The sequence below is a fragment of the Falco rusticolus genome, chromosome 5, assembly GCF_015220075.1.
Source record: "Falco rusticolus isolate bFalRus1 chromosome 5, bFalRus1.pri, whole genome shotgun sequence".
Taxonomy (NCBI): domain Eukaryota; kingdom Metazoa; phylum Chordata; class Aves; order Falconiformes; family Falconidae; genus Falco; species Falco rusticolus.
The window spans coordinates 66,203,045-66,217,582 of NC_051191.1; the positions used below are offsets into that span (position 1 = coordinate 66,203,045).

The window sequence follows — 14,538 nt, forward strand, 5'->3', positions numbered from 1 at the left end:
CTGCTACCAAAACAAATAGGCGGAGGAAAAAAAGTTTGCCTTCCCCTTTTTTTAAACTCTCAGAAGAGAACTCTTTTAATTTAAAATTGAAGGGAAGGAACACCCAGTGTAAGAAAATTTTACCCAGAGCAGTCACACTTCTGCTAAAACAGTCCTGCAATGCTGTTGCCAAAGGCACTTCTGCAATGAACACAGATAAGGTGGGAGACCTCCCCAAGCTAGACGAGAAAAAGGAAGAAAAGGGCCAAGTGGGAAGAACTTTGATAAGTAACAGCTCTTGAACTGCCTTTCTGTCACCATGCATAAATCCTGTTACTATCCGAAGCATCTCTGTAGCCAGCTAAAAACAAAGCCAGCCCTCCAATTGACTTCCGTTGGGTCAAGCATCAGAGCAGGCTTGGAGGTGCAATCCTTCCTCCAGGCTCCTCCCGTTTCCTGGCCTTTCCTAAAAGCTGGACATTTGCTACCCCTCAGAGACCCTGCGAGCAGTGAGGTTCACTGGGGGAGCTGCAGCAGCTGCCTGCCTGCCAGGAGCTGAGCTCCCAGATCAGTGCGGGACTGGCTGCTGGGGGAGGATTTTGAGCCCCTTGCTGTCAGAGCAAGGCTCTTCCGCAATGGAAAAGGATGTTGTGGTACGCTGTACTGTGCACAGCACTCCCAAACCAATTTTATGCTGACTTCAGCTCTTCTTTTGCTTCTACATCCCCTGAGGGGTATGCGGAATTCTTACAAGGAATTCTTGTACTGAGACTATGCAGATGTTGCAGCATTTCAGAGATTGCTCAGATCTGTTGGAAACACTATATGGGGAATCAGTGTTTTATTATCTCTCTCAATCTCAGAAAAGAGCAAGCATCTTTGCTTTAATTCTCATTTGCGTTTCCTTTAATGTTGATTTCCCTTCTTCATTTCCTGTCTGATACCTTTGAAACTTACCGTTATGGATCTTTATGAGCTAAATAAATGTAGAAGTATAAGCCAAGCCAAGGCACTGCAAACTGATGTAAATAGAAGTAGACCAGACAGCGTGGCATTAAATGAACAAAAATGGCCAGTTTATTCACTGGAACAGTTATGCATTACACTGTAATTTTAATTGGAACATAAAGATGTAAGAATCAGTATATTGGCTTCTTTAAATTATTTTCTTCAGCACTAGAGTGTTTTTCCCAACCATTTGACTGCATGATCATATTACACATGTACAAGCACAGACTTTATGAATCCCTCACAAGGCATTAATCTAGGATTGTCTACAAGAACAAGGAAGAGTTAACATGGAAAATACTTCAATTTTAAAAACAAATGATGCATTTTTGGAAACAAGAATTATTTAACTTTTTTGCTTTTAGCATAAAGTAGCAACAAGAAGAGTTTCCAATATTCAGTCCTTAGCAAATGAACACATATACTTTTATATTCTTCACCACCTAGAAACACTCTGTCATTTAACCCCAAGAAGGCAGGACAACATACTGTCAATTCAACATAGGAGTAGCTGAGTTATTACAGCAGTAAACATACAGTATACAAATTTGTGTTTGTCACAAACTCCACCAATGTTAAAACTCGTTTGAAAGGAACACAGCAATCTGTATGGTTTGTTAGATACAGAACATCATGCAAATGGAAACATTCAAGAAATTACAAAAGTCACAAAACATCAGTTTTCTTTTTTTTTTAATTGTTTACAAAGGATCGAGTTAATTAACCCTTTAACAGTCAAACCACAGGGCTGAAAATCAATAGGACAATAACTAATAAAATTGACTTAATTTATCTGCTGGCATAGCACACACAGCCATATCTGTGAACCGGAGAGAAAAAAAAAAGCTAGATTACTCTTATTTCTTCTTCATAGCTGATAAAATAACAACGTAACTAGCAAGCCATTCTACTTGAAACTTTTATCAATCACTTGTGTTTATTGATTTCCCAAATATTTTTGAAATCAAATAACCAATACAAACTGTTTAACTCAGATTACTAATGCTGAGGAAAAAAACACACACTCTTTTCCATGCTTTCTTTTGCAGCAAATTGTGATAACCAAAATAAATACAGAGATTTGGAGGAAGACAGTTTTGAAACACAGGGCCCTGTCACCCAAAGTCTGCCTGCAATCAACTCCAGTCATGGAATACAGGATTTTTCCTTTACCTTTTGTCAGTTTGTCACTTGCTTGCCATTAGATTTCACAACAGGGATTTTCAAGACTTGCACAGGAAACAGATTAAAAACCAATAAGGATTTAAGCTGTGCACCTCTGAATAAAAGATACGGTGTCTCTGTGACAGTCCTCTTGCCTTTCTAGCAAGAGGAATATGCAGATCGCACAAGAAATAAGAATTTTCTAGCTTGGTTATGGATATGGAAAAGCTAAACGATGTTAAGAAACTCATGCACGCATTTTACATTGCATATTTAGATGCATATGTGCCTGAAGGCGAAAGGCAATTGCTTTTTTGTTTCTCTTCCACAGGATGCTTAATTATACTAAAAAAAATCCTTAATTGCTAAAAAAGTCTGAATATTGTATATCCCTTTCAGACTCACTGCACACACAGCAAAGGAAAATTGAAGAAAAGCAATGACTGTAATTTTTAAAAAGGTAACTATAGCAATTACCATACTTCAAAGGTAAAACATCAGTGCCTGCCATTCTCAAATGAAGACTTCCAAAGTACAAAAGAAAGAAATTTACTGTAACTTCAGTGGATATGCATCTTCCGCCAAAGAAAGGAACAGACCTCAGAAGGGCTGATATAATCTATACCTTATGACGATGATCAATGCAGCTATAGTCGAACTGGTAGCACAACTACTGACTTTGGCATTGCACGCTGAACGACAAGGTTGGTATCAAAATAAGGGCCCAGATTCATGGGTGTCATTCCCAGTGTGATAAGGACTGGGTTATATCTTACTAACAGCTTAAGTATTTTCAACATAACTGCCATGAGCAGCCTTCATAGGTGAGGTCATATTTCATAAATGAGGCTATATTTCATAAAATAATCTCCTTTCTGTTCACACTTAAATATGGCAAAAGGCTTAAGTTTACCATTTTTAAAAACAAAAAATAAACTTAAAGTCATCTTGGCATTCAAACGTGCAGTGTTAAATACAGTTTCATTCTAAGAACCCTACTGTATATTTATGATTACATTAGTTTACTGTGAAAAACGTGGATGCAGAGAGCAGAGAGATGCCAACCTGTCAATCAGATCTTTCAGAAATAATATTCCTATTACCTCCATCTAGAAGGCAGAAACTTCTATACGATTAGCATGAAAAATGGTAACATTTCCTCTTTCTGTAAAACCTCCATTTATCTTCTGACTGATAGAAAATATTTTTCCATACTATTACATTTTACAGTTCATTTATTTATCTTTTCCTCCCCATATATTTGATTTATTTCCTTTTTTTTTTCCTTTTCTGTTTTCCCCCACACATTTCATATAAACTGGATTTCCAGAAGTAGATCATTTCACTGAACAAGGAATATTTTTTCACTACATTCGAAAATAAAACCCAAACCCAAATGTCCCAGAACTGAATAGGGTATTCCAAATCCAAAGAAATGTCAAGGCCATCACAGAGAACAAAAGCTGCCTTTCAGATACAAAAGTCAGAGCAGGGTTTGAATTGCTTCCTCACTGTGTAGGACACATTTCGGCATTTCTGAGTATACTCAACTATTACAAATACATGTATATTTTTTTCTTCATCTTTAAAAATCAGAATAAATATCAACACATCTAAATTAATTTTAAATTGGGAAAATATAAGAATTTGCAACCCTTAAAAAAACAGGCTTTCATTTCTGGTTTTGTCTGCATGTAAATATTTCGTATAAAATCTCTCACAAAGTTGTACGTTATTAATCACTATATAATAAAGAAGAATTTATCATCTCAAGTTCAAGATATGGATTTTATTTTGCACTGGTTAACTGATAAAAGTTGTCCCAGGGACCTACACAGGTACTTACAATGCAGTAACTACAGCCATTTGTACATTTACGTTGGTTTGTTTCTAGTTCTCTTACATTTCCAACACTTAAGTTTTCTTACATATAAAAAAATGTAAATTGAAAACTTAGAAATTAAATATTTAAAGCTTAAGAGAATAAAAAATTTAATAAAATCACTTATTTCTATAAAAAGGGGCCACAGTTTCTCTACCATTGGATGCTGTTTCATAACTCTTGATCCACATGGACATACCAGTACAATGTTTCTATTTTCCCAATCTGCTCTGCAAATCACAACTGGAAACAAATATGTTTCTAAAGCACTGTTCTAGTACAACATTTTTTCCACTAAATTCATATCTATATAGAAAGAAAATGTATTTCACTGAATTTCTGTTTATTTTGACTTAAATTTGGGGAAAATGCATTTGATTTGGATATGAAAATAGGAAAAACTATTCCAAGTGCAGCCTGCAGTAACTGTATTCAAAGTGCAATGCAAATTCTTTTTCTTTTTAACAATATACAGTAGCTGTCTTTGTTGAACGCAGACGTGGTCACTGTATGATATTCATACACCAGTCTGACAAGGTCAAGAAATTCTGAGACACTTTTTGAAGGCAGCATTTGCCTCAGATAAAATGTTGGTTTTTAAAAAATAAAAATCAAAATAGCAGCCAATCTCAGTGTTAGACATTATAATAGAATGGAACAAGATTTCACTTGACTTTTCTATGACAAGACAACACATAGGTTAAGTACAATACAGAACAGGGATGTAAATGCGTATGAGAAGGATCATGTGAACCGCATGGATACCGAAGTCGAAACACTGCTGAGTGCTGTCTGTTTGATCTGATCAGAATGGGATATCAGTTTGTTCCTATTTTCTCCACCTCTGGCTCTGAATGTTTTGTTACAATAGCTCAGCTGCTTTGCCAAGGTTACACGACATACGTTGTTGATGACATAGAGTATTTGTATTTACAGCACCTTAGTTACTGGTACTATGGTAATAATGATTTGTTAGGCACACTGAGTGGTCACTGATCCTTTCCTCTGCTGATGTTTTGTGTATTGTAACATTTGGTAAGCACTGTTAGTAACAGAAGACTGACTTCATTTTCTCAGATCCAGGCAGAATATGAAAGAATTATTCCAACCACACCTGCAGCAATTTTTTTTTTCCCCAGCTGCTCTCCACCTTATGCTGAACTGGTTTCCCACTTGTAGGTCATACGTGTGCTGCAGAGAAGGAATAAAGACGTGGAAATATCTAAGCCTTTCTTCTGTAAATAAATTAAGGCCACCTGACAAAGCAAGGAGTCTGCTAGTTACCGACAAGCAGGCAGGGATGCAGTACTGCAGTCTTCTTTTTCTAGCTGATGACCAGACGGGAAGCTCATAGATGCTGAACCATGACTCCCTACTTAGCCGCTTGCCTTGCTGTCAGGTACTGTGCAAAATAAATTCTGCTATCTTTGATTTTGTTCTGAAACTCACTACTTTTTAAGAAAAAAACCCCAGACTTACTCAGCTTTTACAGGAAAGAATCTTTAACTAGGAACACTGTGCACTGTTGCGATAGAGTCTGTGTAGCGTAGATCACCTGAGTATTTGTCATAAATCGACATGAGCTAAGGTTCTGCGTCTGTTGATTTTTGGCAAGGAAAAAATGCACTACAGTAAAGTCTTACTAACTCTGATCCACACCATTAACCCTACCTGCATGAGTTCTTTCATCACAGAATGCTTCACACAAAATGCATACGACTTTGCCATTCGCACTAGCCTTTCACAGTAAGGCCTCGAGCTATTATCCTGAATATGGGAGCAGGAAGAAAGAATGTTTTTAAGTAGCACACAACATTTTACTTGTTTTAGATTTTCTTTCTCAGATACCGAATAGAAAGTAACCTCAAAAAACAGCACCAATTCATCTACATGTCTGAAATGCAAAAATATAGTTACATTGCAAGCAAACAACTGAAAACAAATCAATACATCATCCTTTCATCTCCTTCTTAGGCTTAATAATTATCTTTCAGTGAAGAGCTAGAACAAAACCAGAAGCTAGTGTAATAGGAATTAAAAACCAAGTGCATAAACAATATCAGTGCAGCAGCAAAATATACAGTCATTGTTAACATTCCAATTCAACCTATTCCCAACATTTTTGTGCAATAAAAATTGGCCATATGCTGGCCAATGCAACAAGCCTCTTTTTAATATTAACACAGTCATTCTTCACTTAAGCTATTTCTGTTTTTAAAAAAGAAAATCAATTAAATACAACTCTCACAAAAAAAAAAAAGACTGTATCTTATAAACACAAAATTCTGGTGCAAATAAAGTAAGAAATAAATATCACACCCTTAACAACAAAAGGAAATTTGAACTGGTTCCTATGGCTGAACTTAGAGGATGTGAGGGTAGGATTTTTGTAACATACTTTTTTTCAGTATTGGCTTAAGTCTCTCATTATTTCCGAGGTAAAGCCAAGCAGCTGGGAGAACGTTTTTGTTGACATGTTAAATTTTACTACACTTTAGTTGTGATAGCAAAGTTTGAATACAGTCGGAGGAACCATAAAAAGTCTTCTTGATAGGTTGGGCTCTGTGCTTTGTGTTCTTCTTCTCAACCTTCCCTCAGTCGCCAGAGCAGGGGATATGAATCCAGACTTGTCAATGCAGCAACAAGGCAGGATTGTCTACCCGCTTGCTGGGAACAACCCCAACCTTTGTTGCATGAACTCCACTCTGTTTGCATTTTCTCTTACGTTGCATATGAAGATTAGGGGTAAGGAGGAGGCTTAGAGAGACAGTTGAGAGGGGCACACTGAGAGCTGGAATGTGGCTGCTCTTCTGGAAGAGCATTAGGACTGAAAATTAGAAAAAAAAAAAAAAAAAGAGAAAAAGTGCTTAAAATACAGAGCAAACTTTTTACATGCACGTAAATAGTACAGGACTGGAAACAAACTTTAAAAGGGGATGAAGCCTCATCTCTGAATCTGGATCCTCAGATACACAGTATACATAAAGAAAATCCTCAGTGTGCACACACATTCAATGACACCTGGATGCATATCTGAAGTGGCACAGATATCCTGCTTGCCAGTTCATGTACACAATTTCTGTGTGCATGCTCTGATGAAAAATGCTGTGTGGAGAAATGAACGCATGTGCAAAATGGGGGAACAAATTTTGAAAGACAATATAGGTGCCATCTTTGTGGGATCATTAAAGATTTTCTATATGCAACTCTTTAATTGCTTGAAATGAAGGACAGTGCCATTCTGGAAATAAGTTTTCATAACTTTGTGAAAATGTGATCTCTTACCGAATGTGACCTATTTACTAGTACATATGAACAAATACAGTGTAACCTTCTTCATCAGGCAACCTAAGCATTACATATTTTGTAATTGACACTTCCAAAGGGGCTTTTTTGTGGTTTGTTTTCTTTTGGTTTTGTGCTGTTTGAATCCTCTTCAATTCTGTCATATACTTTGTCGCTTGGCTGTTTTTTGTGTACAATTTGTTTGAAAACAGTATTCAACCCTTAAGCCTCTAAAAGTGCATCTATAGCGTGCACTGTCCTATAGCGCAGAGGTCTGAACCAGCGTTCAGCAAACCAGGTGGGCCTGGAGTAGCAGCCTAGCAGTGGCAGCACAAAAATAAGGGGCCGCTAACACAAACATACCCCACTTCATCCTGCTGAGTGCCAGGGTGCTCCTGCTAGAAAAGTTTTGGATAATCAGGTTTGCTCATTTAAAGGCAGCTCAGCAGTCTGCACCACACAGCAGTAGGCAATGCAGGCATAAATCGCCCTGTATGATTCCTCAGCCTTGACCTGTCCTGTTGTAAAAGGATGAACTTCAGCTCATCTTGATGATGTCAAGCTAAGTGACAGCCTTTAAACTTTCAAGGAAAGCATGTGGCAAAACAAGATACCAAAATAGAATGCAAGTAAATGTAATTTATTAAAAAAAATAAATTAAAAAATCAATCAAAAACCAGTTTTCCTATGTGTCTGGGGAGACTTTTTTTCCTAATGCTTCAAATGTTCTGCAGTCTTGAAGTTATTCCAAGCTCGACAGTGTGATATATATGAAGCACAATCATTTATGTCCCTGTCTTCAAGAAAATTTGCCTTTTCCGTTTTCCTTCTTTAGAAACCGAGATGTTACATATTATCTCTGCAGCAGACTATTGGAGTGTTGGCTGAAGGGATGCAATTACTCTATTGCTGGAAATGAATCAATTTGAAATGCCAGAGGTATATGAAAATCTGCCACTGGAAATGCCAGCTATACTGAAATTGTCTGTAGTTCCACATATAGCACCTACTTGGGGAAACAAAGAAATGACATTGCACTTGCTTGAAGACAGAAACAAGTGTGCGCCATCACCATTAAGAAAGTAGATGGCAATGTCCACATTTTCAAATCAGAGAAGCCTAGGAGACAATGACCACAAATCCACAGGTATTACAATTCAGCAGGATTTACAGTCCTTGCACCTCTGGGTTTGTTTTGGGTTTTTTATTTATTTGAAGATCATAGACTTGCACATTTTAAGTTAGATTCTCTTTCACATTAATGCTCCTGAAGATGAGTTTTGTGATCGCAGAATAGCTGGTGAAAGTGGGTTATAGAAGCTCAGGACCTCACAAGCTTTGTTTTGTGCTCAGCTGTCTGAGTAGGTCAGTCCCCAACATGTAGTGTTAGGGACTATGACTCTTTGGTTTCCATATAGATTTAGTCTAACCTAAATCTCTATGTATAGATAGGCATAAATACTTAATCTAAAATATTTTCTTGCAACTTAGTAGTTGGACTTGTTTAATCGAACACTCTGAGAAGACACAAACCCTGTCTTCTCCAAGTAATTTTTTCCATGGCTGTATCCTTTTCTTCTGCCATGTTCTGCCACACACAGATGCAGATACAGCATCTAAAAAGGTGTCTGATCAAGATCTTTGCCTGCTCTACCCAAATGAGTCTGTATCAGGAGTGACTACAGATGGATCAAAAAGGTCTGCATTTACTGTCAAACTTATCCACTCATCAAGAGCCAGCCCCTGGCTTGAGCTCCTCCTAAATTTACAAGATAGGCTTAGGAGAAGCACTAGTCTTAAGTCCTTCAGAGAAACAAAACCAATTTAGAACTTGAACATCACATTTGGGGAGTAAAAACAAGGAGGTGGTCACATTACCCTATGAAGACTGCCTGACTCTCCTCCCTTTCTGTCCCATTTGATTTGTAAAGGACTTCCATAATTGTCAGGAAGGAACAGAAACTTGACCGAATTTTCCTTGCTCATTAGCAGAGATGTGTTTGTCTTTTGGGGCTTCCTTCCCAGCTTTAAAAACAAGCAACAAGCTATTCATGCTCTGAGGGAGAGGACTGGTGAGGAAATGGCCACAGTTAAGACTTATGTACAGCAATGGCCTGAAAGAGGGCCTCTTCGAGACACAGCAGGTTCTCCTCTACACAAATATGCACAAGCATATTAATGTTTTGGCATGACCTTCAGTACAAAGTCAGCTCTGACTGCAACTACTGTAATAAAAACTATCCCAGCCTATGCTCAGATTAGGAAGCACTGTGCTTAGAATTACTTTCATTATTACATTCAGATTACACACTTCTGTGCACAGAAGAAATGTAAAACTTTGTTTCACCATTCCCCTTTCAACCAATAATAAATATTAGGGGCATTAGGAAGAGAAAAATAATTACAAGGCTACAAGGCACCTTTGTAGCAACATGTATACACCCATCATTTGCAGTAGGTTTCAGTCTTTTCCTAAAGCTCTACTGTTACACCATCCTCTCTTCAGAAACACAATATATCCAGTTCAGTAATGCAGACTACCGTAGCAGTATATAAACAAAAATTAGATCAGAATCAGCAAGCGACACATGGCACTCAGTGTGCTTTTGATGGCAGTATAGGTGATCATGGCAGCAGGTCCTGGAGCTGAGCTATCAGGCACATTGACAGTCGTGGGCAGTAGAGGATGGCAGGTGAGATTAATAACACAAAGCAATAGAAAGACATGGAAGAAACTGAAGCTGTTGACTGTTAACTGAGAATAAGGAAGAATATTGTTACATTCCCCCCATGGGATATGTGCAGCTTTTAAAACACTTGGTTTTAATAGATATTTTTGTAAACCTCTCTTTAAAGGCTGGTGTCATTTGGGGATATATTCATTCAGCTGATGAGTGAAGCCTGTGTCATTTTTTGCGTTAGTATTATTTTCTGGTTTTAAGCATATCTTTTTTTTTTTTCCCACCAGTGCTCTAAATGCTAATCATCTATTTCTAAAATCAATTGAAAAAGAGCATGCAAAGCCCTTCAGTGTTAGTAAGTACTCTGCTCTCTGCCTTAAAGATGCCATTTGCATGCAATATTGTCTGGCATTGATTCTAAGTGTAACAAATCAGCAATGGAAAATATAAACAGACCGGTAATATTTTCAGAATGCAACTATTCTGCATGCAGTAATATTTTACCTTATTTCTTATTTTATATAAAATACAAGCATTATTTCTTAAAAAAGATAATATTAATTTAATTTGCAGTATAAGGTTTTTTGGGTTTGTTTTTTGTTTTTATTAATACATAACTTGGGTCTACAGTTTGTCTTCTAATAAAGAAAATGAGATTTTCACTGCATTAAACAGAAACCTGAACATTATCCAAAGACAGACATGCTTTTTTTAATACTACATGATGGCAATATCTTAGCCCTGTCCAATCTTGTCCATCGGACAGGTAGTTACAGACGCTAGGAATGGTGAACATCATCCAGTAGTTTTCAGGGTAGGCCTAGGTTTGGGTGCTTGCCCCATACTCCTGAGCTTAGAAATTTGAGGTGGTGCATGGAGGGCAGAGCGAGACTTTAATGCATTGTTGCATTAGTTTACTTAGAAAATATCTTACTAAAAGTTCTAACAGATTCTTTAGATCAGGTTCCAGTTGAAATATGTAGACTTAAGCAAAAAGACACAGATGAACAGGTAAATAAATTTACTAGATGTGTCCTGGAGTGTCATTTGGCTTGAATCTGTTCATAGCTTACGCAGTGAGGTTCACCAAAACCTATGCACTGGAATCACAATTACCAGAAAATCCAGAATTACACAAATCCCACTTAAAATCCAGTATAGATAATGGATGAGGGAAATCTTTCTGTATTTGATATTAAAGTTCAAAGTGAATCTATGTGTTATGGTCAGGAATACTAACTAGCTTGAACATGATTATACATACTGCAAGTTGCAGAAAACATCCGTGTGAATTACAAATCTTAACGAGCTGTTGTTTAATCCTGGGTGAGATGCCACTGAGAGGTCACGTTACTGCAAGAGTAACGTTAAAGACTTAAAAACAAGCATACCTCTCTCAAAATGGGTGACTTCAGGGCTGGACAGAACTTTAATCTGCATCATTTGGCATCACCACATGACTGAAAGCATGTCCCATGCCAGGAGGGACTGTCAGAGGACAAGGAAGGGCAGTGCAAGCTCTCGTCTTCCTCCTCTGCTGGATTTAGAAAATCTGAACCTCAGCAAGCCTAACTGGTTCTTTACATGACTTCAAATTTTACTGCAGATTTCAATTACTTTGTTTAAAGCAGATGGCAACTTCTGCCATCAGGCTGACTTGCACTAAATCTTGTTAGACTTCACTGCTTTATGACACTGTGCAGCTACTTGGCTGAGACAAGCAAGGCAACAGTGCTAATATCTCAAAAATAGTGTGTTGTTTTCACCAGAAGAGTATCAATCTAGTGGTAAAAAGCAATAGTCATTTAAAAGTCAATAGTTCAGCTAAGTATACAGGTGTGTGTTGTTTGTGAGATGACTGATCTGATTTTTTAAAAATATTAACCATATCTGTAAATATCATTACTGTTTTCTATGTGCCAGATTTTGATTTGGAAACAGTGGCAAGAAGGGCCTCTTGAACGCTTACAGTTCTGGTTGTAGCTAATGGGGTCTTCCTAACTGCAGAAGAATTCAGGGACAAACCAGAAAACCTTGAGACTTTCCGTTCGGACCTTATCCCTTTCTGTGGGTTTGTTTGCAGAACAAGGTAATGCTTGTGGATAAATGTATAGCAGCAACAAATCAGGTAGGTCTTCCATTCTGAAAAGAATTTTTAAAATTGCAGGAGCAATTTGTTTGTTAGCATTTAGGAAGGGATGGTAGTAGAGTATATTCTCCACCAGAGGAGTAGCTCTGGAAGGAACAGGACAGGCTTTGGTTTTGTGATGGTAAATTAAATAGGGTTAAAATAAGAATCATTGACATTAAACTTCTGTGTATCCAAAGCACCTAATGACATTCTCAGACTGCTGTAACATCTAAAATACAGCAGAACTACTTCGTATGGATTTTAAATGGAACTAGGTTTTTTTAGTGTGCTGTAAAACTCCTATGGTACTTATCAGTTATAATGAGCTTTTGCCAAATTTTCAGTAAGATTTTTGTAGTACCTTTAAATAGAAGGAAGTTAATAATACTTCCACTTTGTAGGGAATAAAAGATAAGCACAAATGAAGTGGCTGTTCCAAGACAACTGAGAGAGCCCCTGTGACTCTCAGAATTAGTGCTTGGCAGTGTCTGATGTGCAGTCTGAAATCTGTAGCATACCTATTTCCCGATGCACATGAAGTTTAGTGCTGTGCGGGAAACAGCTTCATTATATGTAGGGCTATAGATCAACTTGGTCACTACAGACCAGGCAAAGGTCTAAAAATAATGTAACCTATTATAGGCATAAATGAATGTATGCAAATGATGTACCATGAACAGATAAAAGAAAAATATTGTAATCTCTTTTTGCTTAGGTTTAGGTTTGTGCCTTGATTAACTCAACCACCTCAGAAGCACGATTTGACCTTTGCACCAGCTATGAACAAGGACACCAGGAGTTTACTTTTAACAACAAGATTAAGAACTGACTGCAGTGGGTCTGAGTTTCCAGGTCAAGGAGAGCTTTCTAAGAACTGTCTGCTAAAATCTTACAAATGCCTTTAAAATGCCATCTTGCAAAAGGGAAGCCTATACCTATGCCTAAAATTAAAAGTCCCCTTTTAAGTAAATTTATCTAGAAACAAAATAAAATCTTCACTATTTTGGCATCATTGAGAAACTGTCTATATAAAAAGACCAAATGAGGACTGCAAGATCCAACGCTGCATTTTTTTCCATGTTTTTACATGGATATAAGCGCATGAATGCTGTCATTCATGTCTGTGTTGTCACTGCAGAGTTATCACTGTTCCTCAAGTTGTTAAAAGTTTGCTGTTAGTGAAGAAGTGTAGGGAAGAGCTTTTGTACAAGGAAGAGGAGGGGAGTTGCAGACGTGCATGCAGCTATGTGCAAAGAGAGGAGAGTTAGTTAAGTTTACCTGACAGTCTGGCAATCTGGCCCCCTGGCTAGTTGTGAGCCGTGTGGCGGTATGGAGGCAGCAGGCTGCTGACAATCTACAAGAAACTGATAAATTAGACATATATACAGAGAGATTACAGAGCAAGGGGTTAGTAACAGTAGTACATAGGCTACGCATCTGATGGAGAGATTTAGTGAGGAATGTGTTCTTGGTTCCTTATCTCACAGAAACATCTTTTTTCTGATAGTAATAACATTAGGTTTTGCCTCTTTTTTCTTTTCAGGAGAAGCAGTAGAGACCTTGGGGTTTTGTTTTTCCTTAGCACTGGCAAATTTTTGTTTAAACAGACAGCAATAATGGGCTGTATTCAGGATCTGGGTTTAAGCCTTGTAATTCTCATTCTTCTGCTGCTGCTGAAGTTGTTTTGCTTAATCTATTATAAGAAGTGTCAATAAAGCTACTCAACTTCTCCAGTGAACTTACATCCATATAACAATTACAGATGTCATTTCATTGTGGCCTTTGAGAAAAAGCTTGCAAGAAAGTTTTCACAACTTCTAAATAGTGCTTGTGAGATTGTTTTTTGTAGAGAAAAGAGAGAACTTGATACAGTCTGTTTTCACTCTTCCGTCTAGATTATTTTATCAATTCTCTGCCAAAGCAGTTTCCTCATTAATCACTTGCAAAGCTGTATTCTAATTCTTAATTTATTAAATAACAGTAACACCAAATAATCCTTTGTTGTTACGTTTTTACTGCGACATTTGCAATATGAAGATAGCTTTAAACTCAATATGTGTGGGACTTCATGAAAGCAGCTGAACAAGAAAACCCTGCTTTCTAGCTCACTAGTTTCTACCAGGATTTCCAGATCTCAGGATCTGCTCATTTTCCCCGCAGTGGTCTGGCCTTTCATTCCACTGCCTGTGTGATTCAGACTGTCAGATAACAGTGTCAGCAGGGTCTTTTTGAACATTAAAATCTATGGATGAAATTCTGACCATCTGGAAAGCTGCTGGAGATTACTCTTTGTTTCCAGCAGGGTTTGCAGACCTATTATCTTCTCTGACTGCTTCAACCTAATTCTTAACTGACAATTCAGTGGAAAGGAGTTACTTTCCCCTGAACCTTAAAAATGAGACAAAAGC

At 37.6% G+C, this 14,538-nt stretch overlaps 1 protein-coding gene across 4 annotated transcripts in view; it reads right to left on the reverse strand.

Annotated features, from left to right (window-relative positions):
• Nucleotides 1-1,033: 1,033 nt before the first annotated feature.
• The window catches only part of BICD1 (BICD cargo adaptor 1), a 187,547-nt gene continuing 174,042 nt past the window's right edge, over nucleotides 1,034-14,538 (reverse strand). Inside the window, exons 9-11 of one of the 4 annotated variants that reach the window (XM_037389591.1) lie at nucleotides 13,657-13,665; nucleotides 13,409-13,484; nucleotides 6,773-6,860 (exon numbers count right to left, since the gene is read on the reverse strand). In XM_037389591.1, coding sequence (XP_037245488.1) covers nucleotides 6,773-6,860; nucleotides 13,409-13,484; nucleotides 13,657-13,665 — 173 coding nt within the window. Of the gene's footprint in view, nucleotides 6,861-13,408; nucleotides 13,485-13,656; nucleotides 13,666-14,538 lie in introns of all 4 variants that reach the window. The other 3 variants (XM_037389587.1, XM_037389590.1, XM_037389589.1) reach the window with 3 other exon arrangements.